The sequence below is a fragment of the Loxodonta africana genome, chromosome 4 (genome assembly GCF_030014295.1).
Source record: "Loxodonta africana isolate mLoxAfr1 chromosome 4, mLoxAfr1.hap2, whole genome shotgun sequence".
NCBI lineage: Eukaryota > Metazoa > Chordata > Mammalia > Proboscidea > Elephantidae > Loxodonta > Loxodonta africana.
In genome coordinates, this window is record NC_087345.1 from 101,327,888 (window position 1) to 101,346,416 (window position 18,529).

The 18,529-nt window shown below is 37.5% G+C and overlaps 1 protein-coding gene across 2 annotated transcripts in view; it reads right to left on the reverse strand.

Annotated features, from left to right (window-relative positions):
* Positions 1-1,404: 1,404 nt before the first annotated feature.
* PDZRN4 (PDZ domain containing ring finger 4) overlaps positions 1,405-18,529 on the reverse strand; it is a 435,345-nt gene continuing 418,220 nt past the window's right edge. For both annotated transcript variants that reach the window (XM_064284378.1, XM_003405720.4), the window contains 3 exons: positions 15,373-15,474; positions 11,047-11,163; positions 1,405-4,690 (listed from right to left, as the gene is read on the reverse strand). In XM_064284378.1, coding sequence (XP_064140448.1) covers positions 3,164-4,690; positions 11,047-11,163; positions 15,373-15,474 — 1,746 coding nt within the window. In that variant the 3' untranslated portion in view covers positions 1,405-3,163. The remainder of the gene's footprint in view (positions 4,691-11,046; positions 11,164-15,372; positions 15,475-18,529) is intronic.

Here is an 18,529-nt window from a genome sequence, read left to right on the forward strand (position 1 = left end):
GTGTGCCGCCAAGGCTCCTTAGAAACTCATGAGAGGGATAAAAAGAATGAGTCTAGGTGGAAGATTTAGCTATACCAACAGGACACGGATTAAACTAATGTGTATCTGTTGGAAAACTGTGAGAGAGGGGGCTCACTCCGCCTATAATATCTGTCTGTAAGGTGATCGTCTGCACCAAATAAGATAGCAACAATAGCCTTCTGTGTGGCATGGGGTGAAGAAATGCCCATCAAACATACACTGTTTTTCCCTTCTTGTGTCCTTCACATGTGGATCCTAACACCAATTTCTGTCACATCCTGAGTATGAAAAGCAATAGTAAGTGTGGAATTTCAAAGGTAAGCCACTAGTAAAACAGTTTTCCTCTTTACATTTGCATTGTTCTTCTGAACTGAAATGAAATATCTCACATATAACCAATTTTTTTTTCTCTGCTGAGCAACAGGTTTATTATTCATTTACTTAAAAAAAATGTTTAGCACAAAGATATGTTACGTAGAAAGATAAGCATAACACTCTTCAGATTTTCACTCATTTTTGAAAGAAAAAGACATTTTCCAACTTGTAAAACTGTATAAACATAGACATGAAAAACACCAACATCACTTTTTTTTTTTTTCTTTTTTAAATTGGCAAGCACACTTGGCTGTAAATGAAAATAAAGCTAAACCGGTAACTTTGGGAACACTACGGTTCTGTGAGCTGTGCGCATGTTTCTTCTGGAAAAACTACATGGTGGTTTAAATAAAGTTAATGTATAGGAGTAATTCAAAGAATATTTAAACCTAGCTGTGGCAGGAGGATAAATAGCAATCACAGGCATTAGGTCAAAAAAGAACTGAGATCAACAAGCATGTATTTAAATCCGTTATACGAAGAGTTAAAATTGGAGTGGTCTTATTCATTGGCTTAACAATGGTTTAAATTAGAAGTGATGAAACTGTTAGTCTCCATAGTTTACTATCACTGCCTTAAAATTTTTGAGTCCAGCTTTTCATTTTATGTAAATAAGATTTGTTTCTTTCCATCTATGTCATAGCCCTTCAAAAGGTAAGAACTTGGAAAAGTAGAAGACTAAGAAAAATAATAGCAAAAGGGACAATGGATGGAGGAGAGAGATAAATGAATAAAATAATTTAACTCAACTAGCATTCATTATTATCCACACGGCATTCTACCAAAGGTTTACCAAGAAAGAGGACACGACTGCCTTGCAATCTGTGCAGGGAGACAATAAGTTCTACGTACGTGATTCAATAATAAAAGAATGACATTTCCAAGGTAAAACAATATTGCAGGTGCATCAGTGTATGTGCCAAAAAGCTGAAAGATTCAAAATAAGGGCAAAATCCAAGCGTCATTCTCCAGAGGAGACATGTGTATATGATTATACTCGAAGGGAGGTACAGAGTTTGTCACAGGAGTCCCTGGGTGGTACAAATGGTTAACACACTTGACTACTCGAGGTGCCTCTGAAGAAAGGCTTGGTGATCTACTTCTCAGGGATCAGCCATTGAAAACTCTGCAGAACACAGTTCTACTCCGATGCACATGGGGTTGCCTTAAGTTGGAATCAATTCTATGGCAACTGGTTTTTAGGGCTTGGCACAGAAACCTCAGACTGGAGAATAGTACAGAATAAAGTTTCAGGGAAAATGAACAGGTGATTAAGGAGACAGGCTTAACTCAAAGAAGATCTAAAGAAGAGATGCAATAGGCAAGGCAGGCAAGTTAGTGGAGGGCTGAGCAAGGCTGAGGTGTCCGAGTCTGATTCAAGAGCTAATAAGGAGCCATTATGTTTTTAAATAGGAAGAGAGCTTCAGAAATAGTGAAATGTTGCGTCTCTGTTATGTTAAAACAACCTGTTAGGTTGAATGGAAATTTGATCAAACCCATGTCTGCATGCACATGGTTGATGTGGCCTAAGAGACTGAAAGCTCTCACTTGGGAGGGCATCATGATTGATATATGCTATGGTCATACGTTTATTATGATGAAAAACTAGATTTTAAAAATCAATCTGACATCCAGCAACCTCACCTTTTTTTAAAATAAACCGACATATAAGACATTAAATTAACTGGCTGTGCTGAAAATTATTGCAAAATAGTTCTGCAAAAATTTATCCCGAAATGGTCATCTAAACAAATGCACATAGTGTCACATGTCATAAATAATCTTCAAATCTGGGACACCTCATTGTCGCTCTTCTTGCCTTTCCCTAAATTTTTCTTTGCTTTGCTTTATGTGGTGACCGGCAAGGGGAACATGAACTGATGTTTATTGAATGTTTAGTTTGAACTTATGGACCATATAGCACTCTGTTGGATGCTCTACATATCTTATTGAATTTAATCCTGGTAGGAATATATGATGCAATGATCTACAAGAAGTATTGCAAGAAAAAATTTATAGAAAAAGAGGAGTAGACTATGTGCACATTTTATAATCCACAATTAAGAATCTTGAAAATATTATACGTATGTAACTAATTTATATCTGTTAACCACAGTGGACAATGAAAACACTCCTTGATAACTTCTTAAGGATAATCAATAATTTATTTCTCTTTTATCATCACAGTTACCACAGTTAACTAGCTACATGACCAATGTCACTACATATCACAGGAAGATTGTCTACCTACACTTTACTGAGACAAAGACAACTGCCATTATGTGTCAAATGTACAATGGTGTGTTAAAAAGAGGTGGTTTCTATGTGTAAGACAAGATGCGGCATGTGACTTATTAACAGGTTTGATTTAGTACGTATTATGCCAAGAAGCAAGCATAGAAATGTTTTGGCATTGAGTTGTTATTAAAGTAGAAAATAAGCAAACTAGAGAAATAAATCCGGATCTTAACAATAGATACATTAAAGTAGGAAATTAATTGGCTCCTCAATAATTTTGTTCAAGGGTTTTTTTTGTTTTTTGTTTTTTTATAAACGAGTAATATATCACAAGTTAAAGAAAGAGCTCAGCCAAAAAGAAGGTACCAGCATATGAAAAACAAATGAAAAAATTACCAGGTATTTTTGCTTACAAAAAATTTAAACTATAAAGAGTCACAAAATAGATATAAAAACGCCACATTGAACGAGGCAATCATACTCTACCCAAACTGGTAGTACCCTCTTAAAATCAGTTGCACACACACAGTCATACAGTTGTGACTGACAGAAACGCATTGTGTACTCTTGTGCCATCAGGAGACTTGGCCCCATGGGTCATCAGTTCTTGGATTGTCATCCAGTTGTCCAAAATTTTCTTGTTTCTTTTTTTCATCATCTTTTTGTGACTCAGTTCAATGATGTTGATCTCCTTCTTGCCCTCGCTGCCACTCTGAGGACTCTCCTTGAGACACTCTAAGCGGCTCCGCATCATGAATTCTCGGCGCCGACGCTGCTCTTTGGCCCGGACCAGGTGTTGCTTTCTCTCCTCTTTGCTCCAGTAGCGCCCCATTTTCATCTCGCTCATGGTGTCATCATCCGTAGTCATGCCACTCCGCTCCTCCTTGATCTTTAAGGCACGTTCCTTCAGAATTCGGTCTCGCACCGGTCTCTTTGTTATGTACCGTGTCCCGTCGCTCCTAATTTTCACCTTCCATTCCATCTTGGGCTCTGAACACTTCTGAGATTCCTTGCACATGCTCACCAAACTGAGCTGACTCTGAGCATACTCCACTGCAGATTTCTGTTGAATTAATTGCATGTAGCTTTGATAGTGCCGGGCGTGTGCGGGGATGTTTGTGTATCTGTATGAGGAACTGTGGTAAGGAGAGAGGTAAGGGATGTGTTCGGTGACCGTCTTCTCGTGTTCAGGAAGCTTGCTGCTTTCCAAAGCCTTCTCCTGGCCCTCGATGCTACAGCCTTGTTCAATGGTTTTGGCTTTGGTAGAAGTCGACTCTTTACTGCTCTGTCCAGAAGACGGTTGATTGGCTGCAATTGTGCTTCTCAGATTTTTCTTATTGGTGAGGTGGATCATTCTGGGAAGGGAACTGTCAGGGGAACGGTCCACAGTTAGTGGAGTACTTCTGCAGCTTTCAGCTGTGTTGTAAGCACTGGAACTGTCTTTGTCAGACTTTTCTGGGTGTTCAATGATGTCATCTAGTTTTCCCCTTTGCATATCCATGCTGGTATTATAATTTCGGAATCCTCCATCATGCAATGCCCAGATGTCTCCATATTGATCTGTCACTTTCTGAAGCCTGTGAGCCTGCATGATATTCTGGCACTCCAGTTCAATGTTTCTTAGCTCTTCATTAAGCAACTGTAGCTCATGCTCCACTCCCTCTTGCTCGCCTTGATTGCATTCAATTGTGCTGCTCGAGTAATACAGGTCATACTCTCCATGGTTTCGAATCTTACATTTGAGCTCCAGGAGTTGCCGGAATCCTTCACATTCTTCATCTTGGTTTCCAATGCCATCTGAGTCGATGTACTCACCAGACATGAAGCTCTCATTGCACTGAAGTTCAATGCTTCCTAGAGTGTGTTGGCTCTGCCCCAGGCCTCTCTTGCTCTTCAAAGAAATGCTGTTGGGGTCCTCGGCCCCATTCTCCTGCTCTGAGCTCTCATCATTGCGTAAGCTCTCATCTGTGCGCCCCATTCCACTGTCTTTCTCATGATTGTTGGATGAGGATGTTGCTGTATCTGTTGTACCTTCTTCTTCTTCTTGCTTTTTTGGCTAAGAAAATAAAGTGGAGGAAACAAGGAAAATTAATTATCTTGAAAAATATCAATTCTTGAATAAATTGCTTGAAAAACAAAGTTTCTTAGCAAATTTGCAACTCCTAGAAAGCTGGTCTAATTTTACTACCCATAACAATTTTAGAAATAAAGACAATTAGCTCATGGCAGCTTTTTATGTAATGAAATAAAGAAAACAAAAGCTGCTTGAATATGGCTACAATACTCACTTGGGGATAAATAAAACAGGACCATTTAAGTAAGATAACTTAATGTTTTTCTTACTTGGAAAACTGTGCAGTAAAAGTGTATAAATGAGGGGACTTTATCAGTTTCTGAGGTGATAATACACAAACAAATGAGGAAGACAGAATGCCTAAATGTTCATCAGAATTTTGGAGGTCTGGAATTCAGAAACCACAATCACTTTTTTTTTTCCCTGAACTTTCCTCAAGCAAATGGAAATAAAAGATATTCCTTAATCTTCTAGTAAAATGCTGACAATGGTAAGTCAAACATCACAAAACTGCAGGACTAGATCAACATTATGTTAGCAAAGGAGACCAGGACCATCTGTCCGTAGATGAGGAAACTCAGTCCCAGACGGATTCAGTTTACTAGTGACACATCTTCATCTCCCGGCATGAGGATTCCTGGATATGTGTGCTTTGATCCTCAGCATGCTAACTCTCCAAATCAGGTCGCTCAAAGGCAAAACACTATGTCTTAGGCCTCACTTGAGTCATTGTTTTTGTTGTTGTAGTCTCTGTTGAGTCAATTCTGGCTCATGGTGACCCTGTGTGTGTAGAGTAGAACTGCTCCATAGGGTTTTCAAGACTGTGATCTTTTGGAAGCAGATCACCAGGTCTGTTCTCTGAGAAGCCTCTGGGTGAGTTCGAACCACCAACCTTTCAGCTAGTAGATGAGTGCTTAACTACTTGCGCCATTCAGGGACTCCTCGTTTGAACTACATTAAAAAAATTTTTTTTTTCTGCTCTTAGCCAGTAGTTACCTTCAAAGATGAGTTTTATTCTACTGAGAATAAAAATGACAGTCCCCAAGAAAACATTAGCAGCCCTAATTGCCAAACATGGACATAATGTCAAAAACTATATAAATATATTTCTATATATAGAACAAATCTGTCTTGGAAGTAGTACAGCCAGAATGCTCCTTAGAAGTGAGAATTGCAAGGCTTCATCTCACATACTTTGGACATGTGATCAGGAGGGACCAGTCCCTGGAGAAGGATGTCATGCTTTGTAAGGTAGAGGGTCAGAAAAAAAAAGAAAAAAAAAAATATATGTATATATGGAAACCCTGGTGGCGTAGTGGTTAAGTGCTATGGCTGCTAACCAAAAGGTCAGCAGTTTGAATTCACCAGGCGCTCCTTGAAAACTCAATGGGGAAGCTCTACTCTGTTCTATAGGGTCGCTATGAGTCAAAATTGACTTGACAGCAACCGGTTTGGTTTTATAGATATAAGTGTTTTTTTTTATATATCTATCACTTCCTGGTAGTTTGTGGTTTTCAAACAGAGCAATTAACTGTCACTGGCCTAAAGAGGAGCCCTGGTGGCCCAGTGGTTAAGAGCTTGGCTGCTAACCAAAAGGTGGGCAATTCAAATCCACTAGCTGCTCTTTGGAAGCCCTAGGGGGGCAGTTCTACTCTGTCCTATAGGTTCAGTATGAGTTGTTATCTACTCAACAGGCAATGGGTAGGTAGTAGTAGTAGCCCTAAAGAGATGCATATGTAGTTCTTTCTCAGTGAATAGTTACTTCCTCCTTCATTACTTATCATACAGTACCATATTTTTATGCAGAAAACGCAGTCCTTCTACATTTGTTGGCCAACTGTGCCCTCCCCCCGAGGTATTTTTATAAGTGTGCTATGTTAATTTTTTTACAGCAACGTGTAAAAAAAACTGGCATAGCAGTGCTTATGAAAATACCTCACGATGGGAGGGCATGGCTGGCAAACAAATGCAGAAGGCCCGCATTATTTACATAAAAATATGGTAATCTGCATGGCAGTTTCTAGGTCATATTTGCCTTATTTCTAAGTTTACTCACTATTAGATATGTTTTTTCTCTTGGTTTTTGGTTTTTTTTTGGCCTGATTACATGATTAAATATGATTTAGCCTGTTAGTGCTAAAGAAAGGAAGAATGGGTGGTAAAAAGTATTCCAAAACAGATTTGGAATTTTATCCCACATAAATAATGGCAGAACAAAATGTAACATAAAATAGAAAGGAGACAATATGACCGTGTATCATATCATGTTATTTTAGGATTCTTAATCTTTCCCTAAAACATTTTTTCTCATTTGTTGAAAGCATACTGAGATTGCTTTTAAATGTCTTGTTGATAAAAAGTAAAGTTATAATTAAGTAACTTTAACTAACAATGGAAAGCTTGTTTATTACATGCCTCTGCCCCTCACTGTAAGCTGACAGTAGAATCAAATGTGACATCTGGATGCTGTGCCCTGACTCTCAAAGGATGTTATTGATACCAGACACTTGAGTTCATATATTGAATTGTTTATACTTGTATTTTTCCCATATTCTGTAATGAGCTAAAAAAAAAAAATACAAGAAGGCTGGTATTTTTTCTAATTTTACATGTAGTACAAGTAAAAGACAAATGAGGCTTTAGGAGATGTTGAGCTATGTGTCAACTATGTGTCAGCTGCAGCCCTAGGACCCAGGATATTATCTAAAGTGGAACTTTCTATAGTTCCACATATGGATATGTGTTTTATTTTATTTTTTATTGAATTTCTCTTTCTTTTTTGTTGGTTTAGGAGCAAATGCGAAAACAGATTTTTCCATTCTCAAACCTAGAATTCCTGGTTTCTAAATGATATTCTATCATTTATCATTTCCCTATGGAATTATTACAGTGACCGGTAATGTTTCTACCAAGACATTTCTGATGCTCTATTATTGTTTATAAGGGCAAAGGACTTTTAAAGGTTTCTATACTTCTCATCATTTTTCAGTCTCATGGGGAAGAAAAATTTCTACACAATGAGAATCTGACCTCCGGGACATCTAGTGTTACCTTGAAAGACCTAGCGTTTGTATTAAGTCGGATGAGTAGGCAGCATTTGACATGATATCATTTCACCTGGACAGGTTTTTCCTTTCTTTCTTTATTCCAACATCTTCCTGTCAATTCTGTATCAGGTCACATTTTGTATCTAAGAGAGAGAAAGCCTGGAGCAAGGACTTTCTTGCTTGTAACTAGCAGCTGCCACCAAAAAATATCTTTATTTGTGGCCAGTGTTGAAGTCAAACATAAAAAATTTCAATCTCCTCCTATCTGTACCGAAAAGCAATCATCAGAGTAGTAGCAGCACTTTTGAGCACCAACTACAGTTTGTGACGTGACCTATAAGCAGTCATGATGAGCACATGTGTCTATTACAAATAGCTATGTTGACACTATGGTTTGCAGCCTACAGATTTATGTACTATATGGTTGTGTGTATATACACACACATACACACACACACACACAAACACAAACATCTCTGTCATGGGACATTAGCATATCAACATAATTAATTTTCATCTTGATAAAGTGATAGGATGCTTGTTCTTCATATTCCTAGGGCTAACTGTAGGGATTTTTAAAAAAGCTATCTTTTAGAATATGTTATGTTAAGAATTAATGTTGAAAATAGCATGATGACGTAAAAAAATCACCAAACTGACAGCAGAAGTGTTAATAAAATCATATCAGACAGCTAAAAAACACAGGTCTGACATAAAGGATCTGGAATACATCGTTCTTGTTTCACTGTAGTAAGAAAACAGCAACAAGGACAACAATGAAAATAACCCTAAAACTCACTTTTCCATAAACCACACTGTGATCTTCTGTTAGTTGCAAACTGATAAAGAGCAGGAGCTTTGCCTCATTCTTCTTTGAATTCTCAGTATCAAATATAGTGCTTGGGACATATAAGCAGCTCAAAAAATATTTGTTAAGTGAATATGTGACTCTAAGCAAAATGATGTCAATAACCTCAAGTAGAACTACTCCTATTCAGGGTTATACAGGTGCAATCATGATAGCAAATATAGAAATAAGTAAGCGTGACAGCTTACATCACGCCATTATCATCCTAAAGTTGTCCAAATATTTCATGGTATTTTAAATTTATTTTTTGGTAGCCTCATAAAAAATACCTTATCATGAGCTGACAAACTGAGAAGCAGCACACATTTTTCCTATTAAATTTCTACATTTAGGTTGAAACAGTACTTGGGGTCAACATCAGACTACAGGTAGTCCCCAACTTACGACTATGTGTTTGAACTGCACGTAGGATGGTCTCTTTTTTTTTGAACATCTTATTGTTAGTAATATGTACTGCATATAATGTTGCAGTGCTTAGTTTGCTGACATATCATTCTCAGATGTTCACCCACAGATTTTTTAAAAATTAATTTTGTTGTTGTTGAAAATATACATAGCAAAACATACACCAATTCAACAAATTCTGCATGTACCATTTAGTGACACTGATCACATTCTTTGAGTTATGCAACCATTCTCACTCTTCTTTTCTGAGTTGTCCCTCCCCCATTAATGTAAATTCACTGCCCCCCTAACGTTTCTAATCTTTCAAGTTGCTGTTGTCACTTTGATCCCATACAGATAATTCTTAAAAGAGCATAATGTTCAAGGCAGATTTTTTTTACTAGTTGAGCTAAACTATTATTTGGTTTTAAGAAGATTTCAGGGGAAATTTTTGGTTAAAGGTTTAAAGATTATCTCAGGGCAATAGTTTCAGGGTTCATCCAACCTTCATGGCTCCAGGAAGTCTGAAGTCTATGAAAATTTGGGATTCTATTTTACATTTTCCCCCTTTTGATCAGAATCTTTGACTAAAATATTCAGTAATGGTAGACGACAGGCACTATCCAGTTCTTCTGATCTCATAGCAAAGGAAGAAGTTGGTCATGGAGGCAATTAGCCATGCATTCCATATCCTCTTCCTATTCCTGACTTTTCTCCTTCTTCTCTTGCTTTAGGAGAATAAAGACCATTTAGTTTGCCTTGGATGGCCACTTGCAAAGTTTTAAGACCTGACACACTATGCAACAAACTAGGAAGTAGAACAGAAACTCTAAATAAGTTATTAGGCCAATTAACTGAGATGTCACATGAAACCATGACCCTAAACCTCCAAACCAAGAAACCAAATCCAATAAGGTTTTTGGCTGCACATTTTTTGTTGTCGTTGTAAATATATATATATCACACCCCTTTTGCCAATTCAACTTTTTACAGGTGTACAACTTATTAACAGCCATGAGAATAATTACCTGTGTAACCCTATCCTTAATCAATATAATATTTCCATCACGATCTCCCCCTCCTTCCCCCCCTCCCAACCTGCTAGCCACTAATAAACTTTGGTCTCTATACATTTGTCTTTTCTTGTCTTTTTATATAAGTGAGGTCATACAATACTTGTCCTTTTACCATTGACTTATTTCACTCAGCGTAATGTCTTCCAGCTCCATCCATATTGTAGCATGTATCAAGACTTCATTTCTCCTACTGGCTAAGTAGTATGTATGTACCACATTTTGTTTATTCATTCATCTGTTGATAGGCATTTAGATTGTTTCCACCTTTTGGCTTTTGTGAATAGTGCTGCAATGAACATTGATGTATAAATCTGTTTTAGCCTCTGCTTTCAAGTCTTTTGGGTATATACCTATGAGGGGAATTGCTGGGTTATGTGGTAATTCTATTTCTAGTTTTTGAGGAACTACCACACTGTTTTCCACAATGGCTACACCAGTTTGCATCCCCACCAGCAATGGGTGAGGGTTTCAATTTCCCCACATCCTCATCAGCATTTGTTATATTCTGTTTTTTTTTTTTTTTTTTAATCTTAGCCATCCTAGTGGGACTCTTGCAGATGTTTACATGTAATGTTTCCAACCTTCAAAGATGAAAAAAGATCAGATTTATAAAGATGCTGATAATAAAAGGCATTACTAAAAAGCTGAAAAAAAAATGAGGTATGAGGTATTCGAATTACGTCAGAACTGACTTAAGACAGAGATGCTGGAATGGAACCCCACTGTAAGTAGGGAACTACCTGTACTGCTGAACTATGTTGACTTTGGTTCCAAATCTTCCCAAACTGCGAATATTCTTAATTGGAAAAAAAAAAATTATTCTCTCTCATTTGAGAAGATCATTTACTCTAAAAAATTGTAGAGATGTTTGATCAAACCCCTCCCCCCCCGCCCATTTCTGGTATACATTTAAAAAGGAACTAGCAACATTTCTAATGATGTAGTTCAAATTGTCAGCCCTACCTGCTCCACCTCATCGGCAGTGTGCCGCAGTGCTTCGTTATGCTGTTCTTCCAACATCTCCAAGTTTAACTCTTCTAAGAATTCATTCCTTTCATCTTCCAGCCAGCTTTCATCCAGCTGCAAAAGAATACATTAGGACATTATATTATGTTAGTGAGAACTCATGCTAAAATAGGGTAAACTTAAATGGCGATGCCTGACCAATTCCTTTTATCATAATGATTCTCTTCAGAATCCCAGCCTCCCATAGTTCACCTCTCAGAAAGAAGAAAAGGTGATAAAAAAAAAAAAAAAATTGGACTCTTATGCCTTTTATCCTTGCCTGAAACAGAGCTACAGATTTTCTCTCATAACTGAGCAGATCTCACAGCATAGGACATTACCTTCTTTCAAAATACATGAAAAGCATATGGCATAATCCACAGCTGCCACGCTCATTACCTCCAACAGTGCCCGTGTTAAAAGAATTGCAATGGTACTAATAGGGCTATGAGACAATTGGGCTTCTTTCCTTAACAACAACCCCCAGTGAGACGACACACCAAGTGCCCCCCACACTCTGACACTACCCTCTTCCTGCTTCTTTATTTCTAGGCAAATGGCTCCCAACTTAACAAGGTGGCTGCCTGTCACAAGAGTCTACAGACAATATTTATTTTATCTGAGAAAGAAAAGAAACAAAAACAAAAAAGGAATATACTAAGTTATTCTTATCAAAACAAAACAAAAAACCATGCTATGCTATGTCTATTTTGATTTGTTTTTCAGGCTCAATTCCACAGAAAATAGCTATAGCAGATACGGTGTTTCAGGGTGGTAGAGCTGTGTGTAGCGTGTGCGATTTTGTTTACGGGTGCTGAATACAAGGCTTAGAGTGGGGTTTACACAAATTAAACTGAATAAACCCTTCTGGCTTCTCAACACAACGTAGAGAAGAAGGAAACTGGTGGTTACCTTGCTAATATGATTAGTGTTGATGATCAATACAGATAATTTGCTTCAAAATAGATTCTTGGAGCTGGATTACATAAATTAGCTGTCTATGATGATTACATTAACTGGGTTATTATCAAAGTTCTGCTTTACTCTGCTACAAAGAAACAGCAGCTTCTGGTGAGCCAAAATTGATATAGTTTGTTTTCACCACCAAATAAATTGATAAAATAAGCTTTTAAAGATAACTGGATTTTTAAGACTTCAACAAAAAACCTGAGCGTATTCAACTGTAGAAGAAAAGGCATTAGCATATATGTGTTATATTCATTAATATGAAGGCAAATCATAGATTTCTTGATATCTAATAAAGGGCATCCAGAACTGAAATTATCTCAAACCATCTGAGGCCAAAAACATGGACACATTTATTCATCCTCATTTATCTTATTGTGGCCTGAATAACTTGACTGGGTTTCACCTCGCTGACTTTGATATGCAAATGAGCTATGATAATTAAGCTGACTAAAAATTTAAATTCGGTTCAATTTATAACTGTTCAAATTTTACATTCTATAATCCCTTTTAAATTTCATGAAACTGCAAATGCTAAACCCTAAAAGAAATTATATAAAACTAGAAATGTTTACTTTTCATAAATATACTAAGGAATATTTCTTTAACCAGGTCAAAACAAAGTATTTCCTACCTGTGACTAAAAATTTAAATTCGGTTCAATTTATAACTGTTCAAATTTTACATTCTATAATCCCTTTTAAATTTCATGAAACTGCAAATGCTAAACCCTAAAAGAAATTATATAAAACTAGAAATGTTTACTTTTCATAAATATACTAAGGAATATTTCTTTAACCAGGTCAAAACAAAGTATTTCCTACCTGTGATACAGGGAATGATGGAACAGAGTTTTTGAGGTCTACATAGACAGGGGAAATGAATGATTTCCTGTAACTCTTTTCTTATTGACTAACCCCACAGATCCCTGAGTTGCCATGTATAGTCAGTCTATGGCTATTGTGATAAGGCTTTCCTCAAGGCAGGTGGTGTACATGGCACAGTGGGGAAGGAGAGATTCTTCTTGCTCCTTTCCTTTCCCTAGTATATTTCCCCTTTCCACCTAGACATGGTTTCGTGGCAGTCTGAGTCTAAAGCTGTGGCAGAGACAGACCTCCCCCTCGAGCTGAGCTTCAGGAAAAAGGGGACTGTCATTATTATACAGGGAGAATCCGTCTTTACCCAAGTGGACTGCACATGAGACGGGAACAACCTACACTTCCATCTCAAAGGTAGTGACAAGTTCTTATGATAGCTCTCTCTGCCCCAATTGCCCAAGGGGACTAGAACAGAATAGCAATACCTTTAATGGTCTGAGGAAGGAAATGGGCAGAAAATGAAAGAAACTTGACAGGGAATGAGAGGAATGAGTTATTTAAAAATATTGCACAGATGTACAATACTGCCCCCAGCAACTCCGTAGATCATTTCCAAGAGTCTAGAGGACACTGGAAACATTAAAAAAAAAAAAAAGGCTAGAAAAAGCATGCAAAAAGCTTCCACATTCTCCCTGGATAAAATACACATGTAAAAGATAAAAAAATTAAAAACACAATAATAAGTTAGATTGAATTTGATGAAAAAATACGAGTGATATAAAAACAAAATTTTATTCATCATTTTTTTTTGCCACTTTATAGCATGTACTGCTTAAATTAAAATTTTGAAGTATGGTGTTAGCATGCATTTTCTTTCCTGGTTTCTCTAGAAATTTGATTTTCTAAAGGAGATTAGCTTCCCTCCAGTGACATGACGGCTTCTTCAGAACAAGTGGCTAATGCAGATCCTGACTTTCTGACAGACAGAATGGCATCCTACGGAGTCAGGTGACCATCCTTAAGCAACTGCAAAAAGAAGTCTGGTTTGAAAATTCAGCCTTCAACATTGACTCTTTTTTGGGAAAAGGTCGAGGGTGTAACCAGATATTCGAAAATGTCGCTGGCTCTACCAAACATCTATATTCCATTGAAGATTAACAGGATCTGGTCTTATGCCATTAATTTCTATTCTTTCCACAGACTATTATAGCCATCATGTGGCACAGTTTAAGGAAATACTCTAAGTCTTAATTAATGAGGTTCTCTAGCAGTTACATTGAAAGGGCAGGGAAACCACGCTATGTCACTAAAATATCTTTCCTACAACAGAGATGACTACTGTGCTGCCTCCTGAGTTCTCTTCAATTTACCGCGAATTTCACTAATACGTATTTAGACCCATTACGCTCGTCTTTTTCAAGAAAATGGTATCAGTGAGGTTAGTTTGAGAGATTTGCAGATAATTAATGCAATTTCATGTGTATTTTAAAAGGTCAGTCCCATGTAGGCAGCCCAGCCAGTTGTGTAGGTTCCCTTTCCCTGTTCCTAAGATCTCAGGTGTGTAACTTTACTGTGCCCTGGGCTATGGCAGGCTTTATGGGAACCATTTAGAATGGTCAAGGGCATAAAGGAAATATATATGCAGAAATGGTGATCTTTTATAACCACTATATTCAAGTACGGATTCAGTCTGACGCTGAAATACACTTGCTCAATGTAATTTATGGATAGTATGTAGTTACTGAGTCTCAAAAATATCAGTCAATAACCTGGGAGACAAATGGTGGTATAACCAACTTCACTCAAACTACTGACAGATGGATAGAATGGTGACAGTATTACGTCCTTTCTGCATTGTGGAGGGGAGTAAAAAGGATATAAAAGGAAGTACCAATCGTCCTTTCCTTCCACCATTACCTGTACTTTACTTTCATGGCATCTCCCTCTGTAAGGATATCAAAAATTCCTTTAGAAGCTATCTATTTGTTTTGGCCAGACAGATGTTTGTGTCATGCTAAACTTGGAAAAAAAAATCCATTTACTATATATGGTACCACACCATGCTTCATAAGACACTTCATTTGATAGAGTTACTCTAAAAAGATTGAAGTTGAAAACTAGATATGCTAATGGTTCTCTCATCAGAGATTCTTTCAAGATACCTCAATATGCCAATTAAGTATTTTTAGAAGGAAACCAAATGGGAAGATTCACACAAGATTAAACATCACGCAAAGTCGACCATTTTTCATTTGGGTGGGGGATAATGATTTAATTTTGTGTGCTTTTATAAAAGATAAAATGTCGAGCTGCCATTCTGTGGCAGAATATATGGGAGACTTTAACTTATAATCTTTAATGAGGTTAGTAGGTTAGGAAAGCTCGCCGTAGTTATGTTTTGTACACCTGGTTTTACAAACATCCATGGTACTGGTGTGATACAGAACAGCAGACAATGAATGTAAAGTTCAGTCTCAAGACTTGTCCTTGCTGATCTGACCTGAATCTCCGGCCTTGCAACCAGCAGCACGATTCTCTTGCACTCATCGCTAGAGAGCAATGCCACTGCTTCTTCTCGATTTTGGACATCTTCACCATTTATCTAGAAAACAAATGAAAGTGGCACATTAGTTTCCATTTCCACAATGCTGCACACAATAAATGGCAAATATCAGCTCATTTATGGTAAATGTATGGACAATGAAGCTCACACAACGGGCTCATCTTCAGCCCCTCAGCGGTAAGTGCCTTCACTCAATTACGCGCTTACTGTAAGAGCCATATCGATCCCTGAAGGATGGCAGACATCAGAGGAAGCAGTTATGTTCATAAATGTCCAACCTGCGCCCTGGCAACATACATCTAGCAACACAATTAACCAGCCCCTGACAGGTGACGTTCATCTTTCTCCGCTCAGAGTAATGGAAGTGTCACTCTGAGATAATAGTGCTGGGGGAAGCAGGACTGGCAATACCATAACTGAAATCCGTCATCCTGCATGCTTGCTGTGAGCCAATTAGAGAGCTGCAGTATTATCTCTCACCAGGCAATCCTGCCAGGCCACTGGTGATTGCCATTTCATTTAATCATTTCATATTTGTGTGTGGGTCTGACTCAGTTGGCCAAACATCGCTCTCAGGATATCTTTCATTGCTTAGTTAATCAAAAGAACTTTAGCTCATCAGCAATACCCTCAGCAATATGCCAGTTCCTTTCTAAGATTTATACATTTCCCCAAACAACAATATCTTTAGGTGCATCTCTTAACTACACTTATATATATATATATATATATATTTTTTTTTTTTTGGTAAATTAAGATAGAGTAATATTATTTTTAAAAAGAAAATGCTGAGTGAAAGAAGCCAGGCCTGAGTCAGTGGCGTTTGAAATTTATCTTTTTCCTTTTTCTAAGTTCTAAAGACAAAGTAGATAAGATTTCTGAAGTTTGTATTTTAAACTACATTTTCATATTCATATGTATTCAACTCTGTTAATACAACTTTTATTCTTTGGCTATTCTAAGGTCACTTTGTTTTCTGGATTTCTCGAATGCTTAAAGACAATGATATTTTTAATCCATAACAGAGAACCAATATATGTGGAAAGAAATTTCAGCTAAAGAGGTCCAGTAATTCTGCCTAAAATAGGTATTAATTACTTTAATAAGTTAAACAGATGGAAAATGTGGCTTGCACTGACCATTTTTTAAATAATTGATCTAATGTCTTTCACTAAGCATTCCTGCTTGAGAGCGTGAAGTAAACTACTACTGAGCTTTTCTCCTGTGGTTCTCTGGGACTGTGTCTGATGCATGAGGGCAAACATAATTATCTGGAAACAAGCCCAAGAGTCTCAACTTTAGACCACAATAATGATCCTTATTTCTAGACTTTTATCATATAGTTAGCAGAAGAAAGTCAAATGTGGGGGAGGGGGAGCCAACTACCACAGGTTGAGTTTCATTGATTGGTAAAAAAAATACATAGCCTTCCTTTCTTACTTGTATGTTAGACAAGAAATACGGCTTTTACAAGTTTCATGCACATTTTTTTTCCTGCAATTCACAAACAAAATCCACCAAATTCGAAAATAAAAGTCCTGATTCCAAAATGTGGAATAATGATCAGAAAGGGTATGTGGTGGTTGTTCACAGAGATATATCTGAAAAGCTGTTTATATACTGACATCAAGGCCTTTCTTTCTCAAATAAAGATAAATTGGCAGTTGTGGATTCCACTACACCTCTCCTACCCCAATTAAATGTAGTTTAAAATGATGACTTGTCAATTTTTACTTTCTTTGAGCTTTGAGAGCGTGTGTCTAATAGTAATTCTTCATAGTATATCTGCAATTCATCTATTTGTCTATTAGTCATGAGCCTAATAATTCATCTCCCTCCACTATGGGCACATCTGATCCTAAAGGAATTGACTTCAGTGTTCTCACACAGCTTTTCTTCATTTTTTCTATGTTTGCAATGTAATTCTCATACCTTTCCCCCAGGGCTCCACTTATATACATAATTCCCCATTCTTTCTTCATCTAAATTTCACCTACCATAATCTAAATACCTTTCATTCATGTTAGTCTAATGTTGCTATGTTACGTTCTCTGTATTTTCCATGCACATGTACTCACATTAGCATGACTATCTTAGATCAAAAGCTCTCAAAGGACAGAGGCTAATTTCATGCAGCTCTATTTGCATGATGCCTGGCATCGAATGGGGCGTGAGAGATAGGTGAATGCCTCTGGATTGGCCATCGTCGTCCTTACAGCTTCAAATTGAGATAACTGAAGCCAGAGGTCATTATCTTAGTTGTCTAGTGCTGCCATAACAGAAGTACCTCAAGGAGAGGGCTTTTACAAAGAGAAATTTATTCTCTCAGTCTAGGAGGCAAGAAGTCTGCCAGGGCGCCAGCTCCAGAGGAAGGTTTTCTCTATCTGTCCACTCTGGGGGAGGGTCTCATGTCTCTCTGCTTGCCTCTGTCTTTTATATCTCAAAAGAGATTGACTTAACACGCAACTTAATCTTGTAGATTGAGTCCTGCCTCACTGACATCATAGAGATAGGATTTATAACATAGGCAAATCACATCAGATCACAAAATGGTGGACAATCACACAATACTGAGAATCATCACCTAGTCAAGTTGACACACATTTTCAGGGGGACACAATTCAATCCATAACAGTCATATATGGGCAGAGAGAGAATTAGATAGAGCCCAAGGCAGATTCTATATTTAATATTAACCAACTTTATATATTAATTTAATATCAACTAATAAATTAATGGAGCCCTGGTGGAGAAGTCGTTAAGAGCTCAGGCTGCTAACCAAAAAGCAGAAGTTCAAATCCACCCGCTGCTCCTTGGAAACCCTACAGGGCAGTTCTACTCTGTCCTACAGGGTCACTATGAGTTGAAATCAACTCAACAGCACACAATAACAGCAACAATAAATTAATAGTGAATGTTTGCCTGATGAGTCTGCTTCACTATAACTAATCCTACCAGTCTTTCTCTTTATGAAGTTCCCAAGTGGTACAAGTGGTTAATGCATTCTGCTGCTAACTGAAAGGTTGGAGGTTCAAGTCCACCCAGAGTCACCTCAGAAGACAGGCTTGGTGATCTACTTCCAAAAAATCAGCCA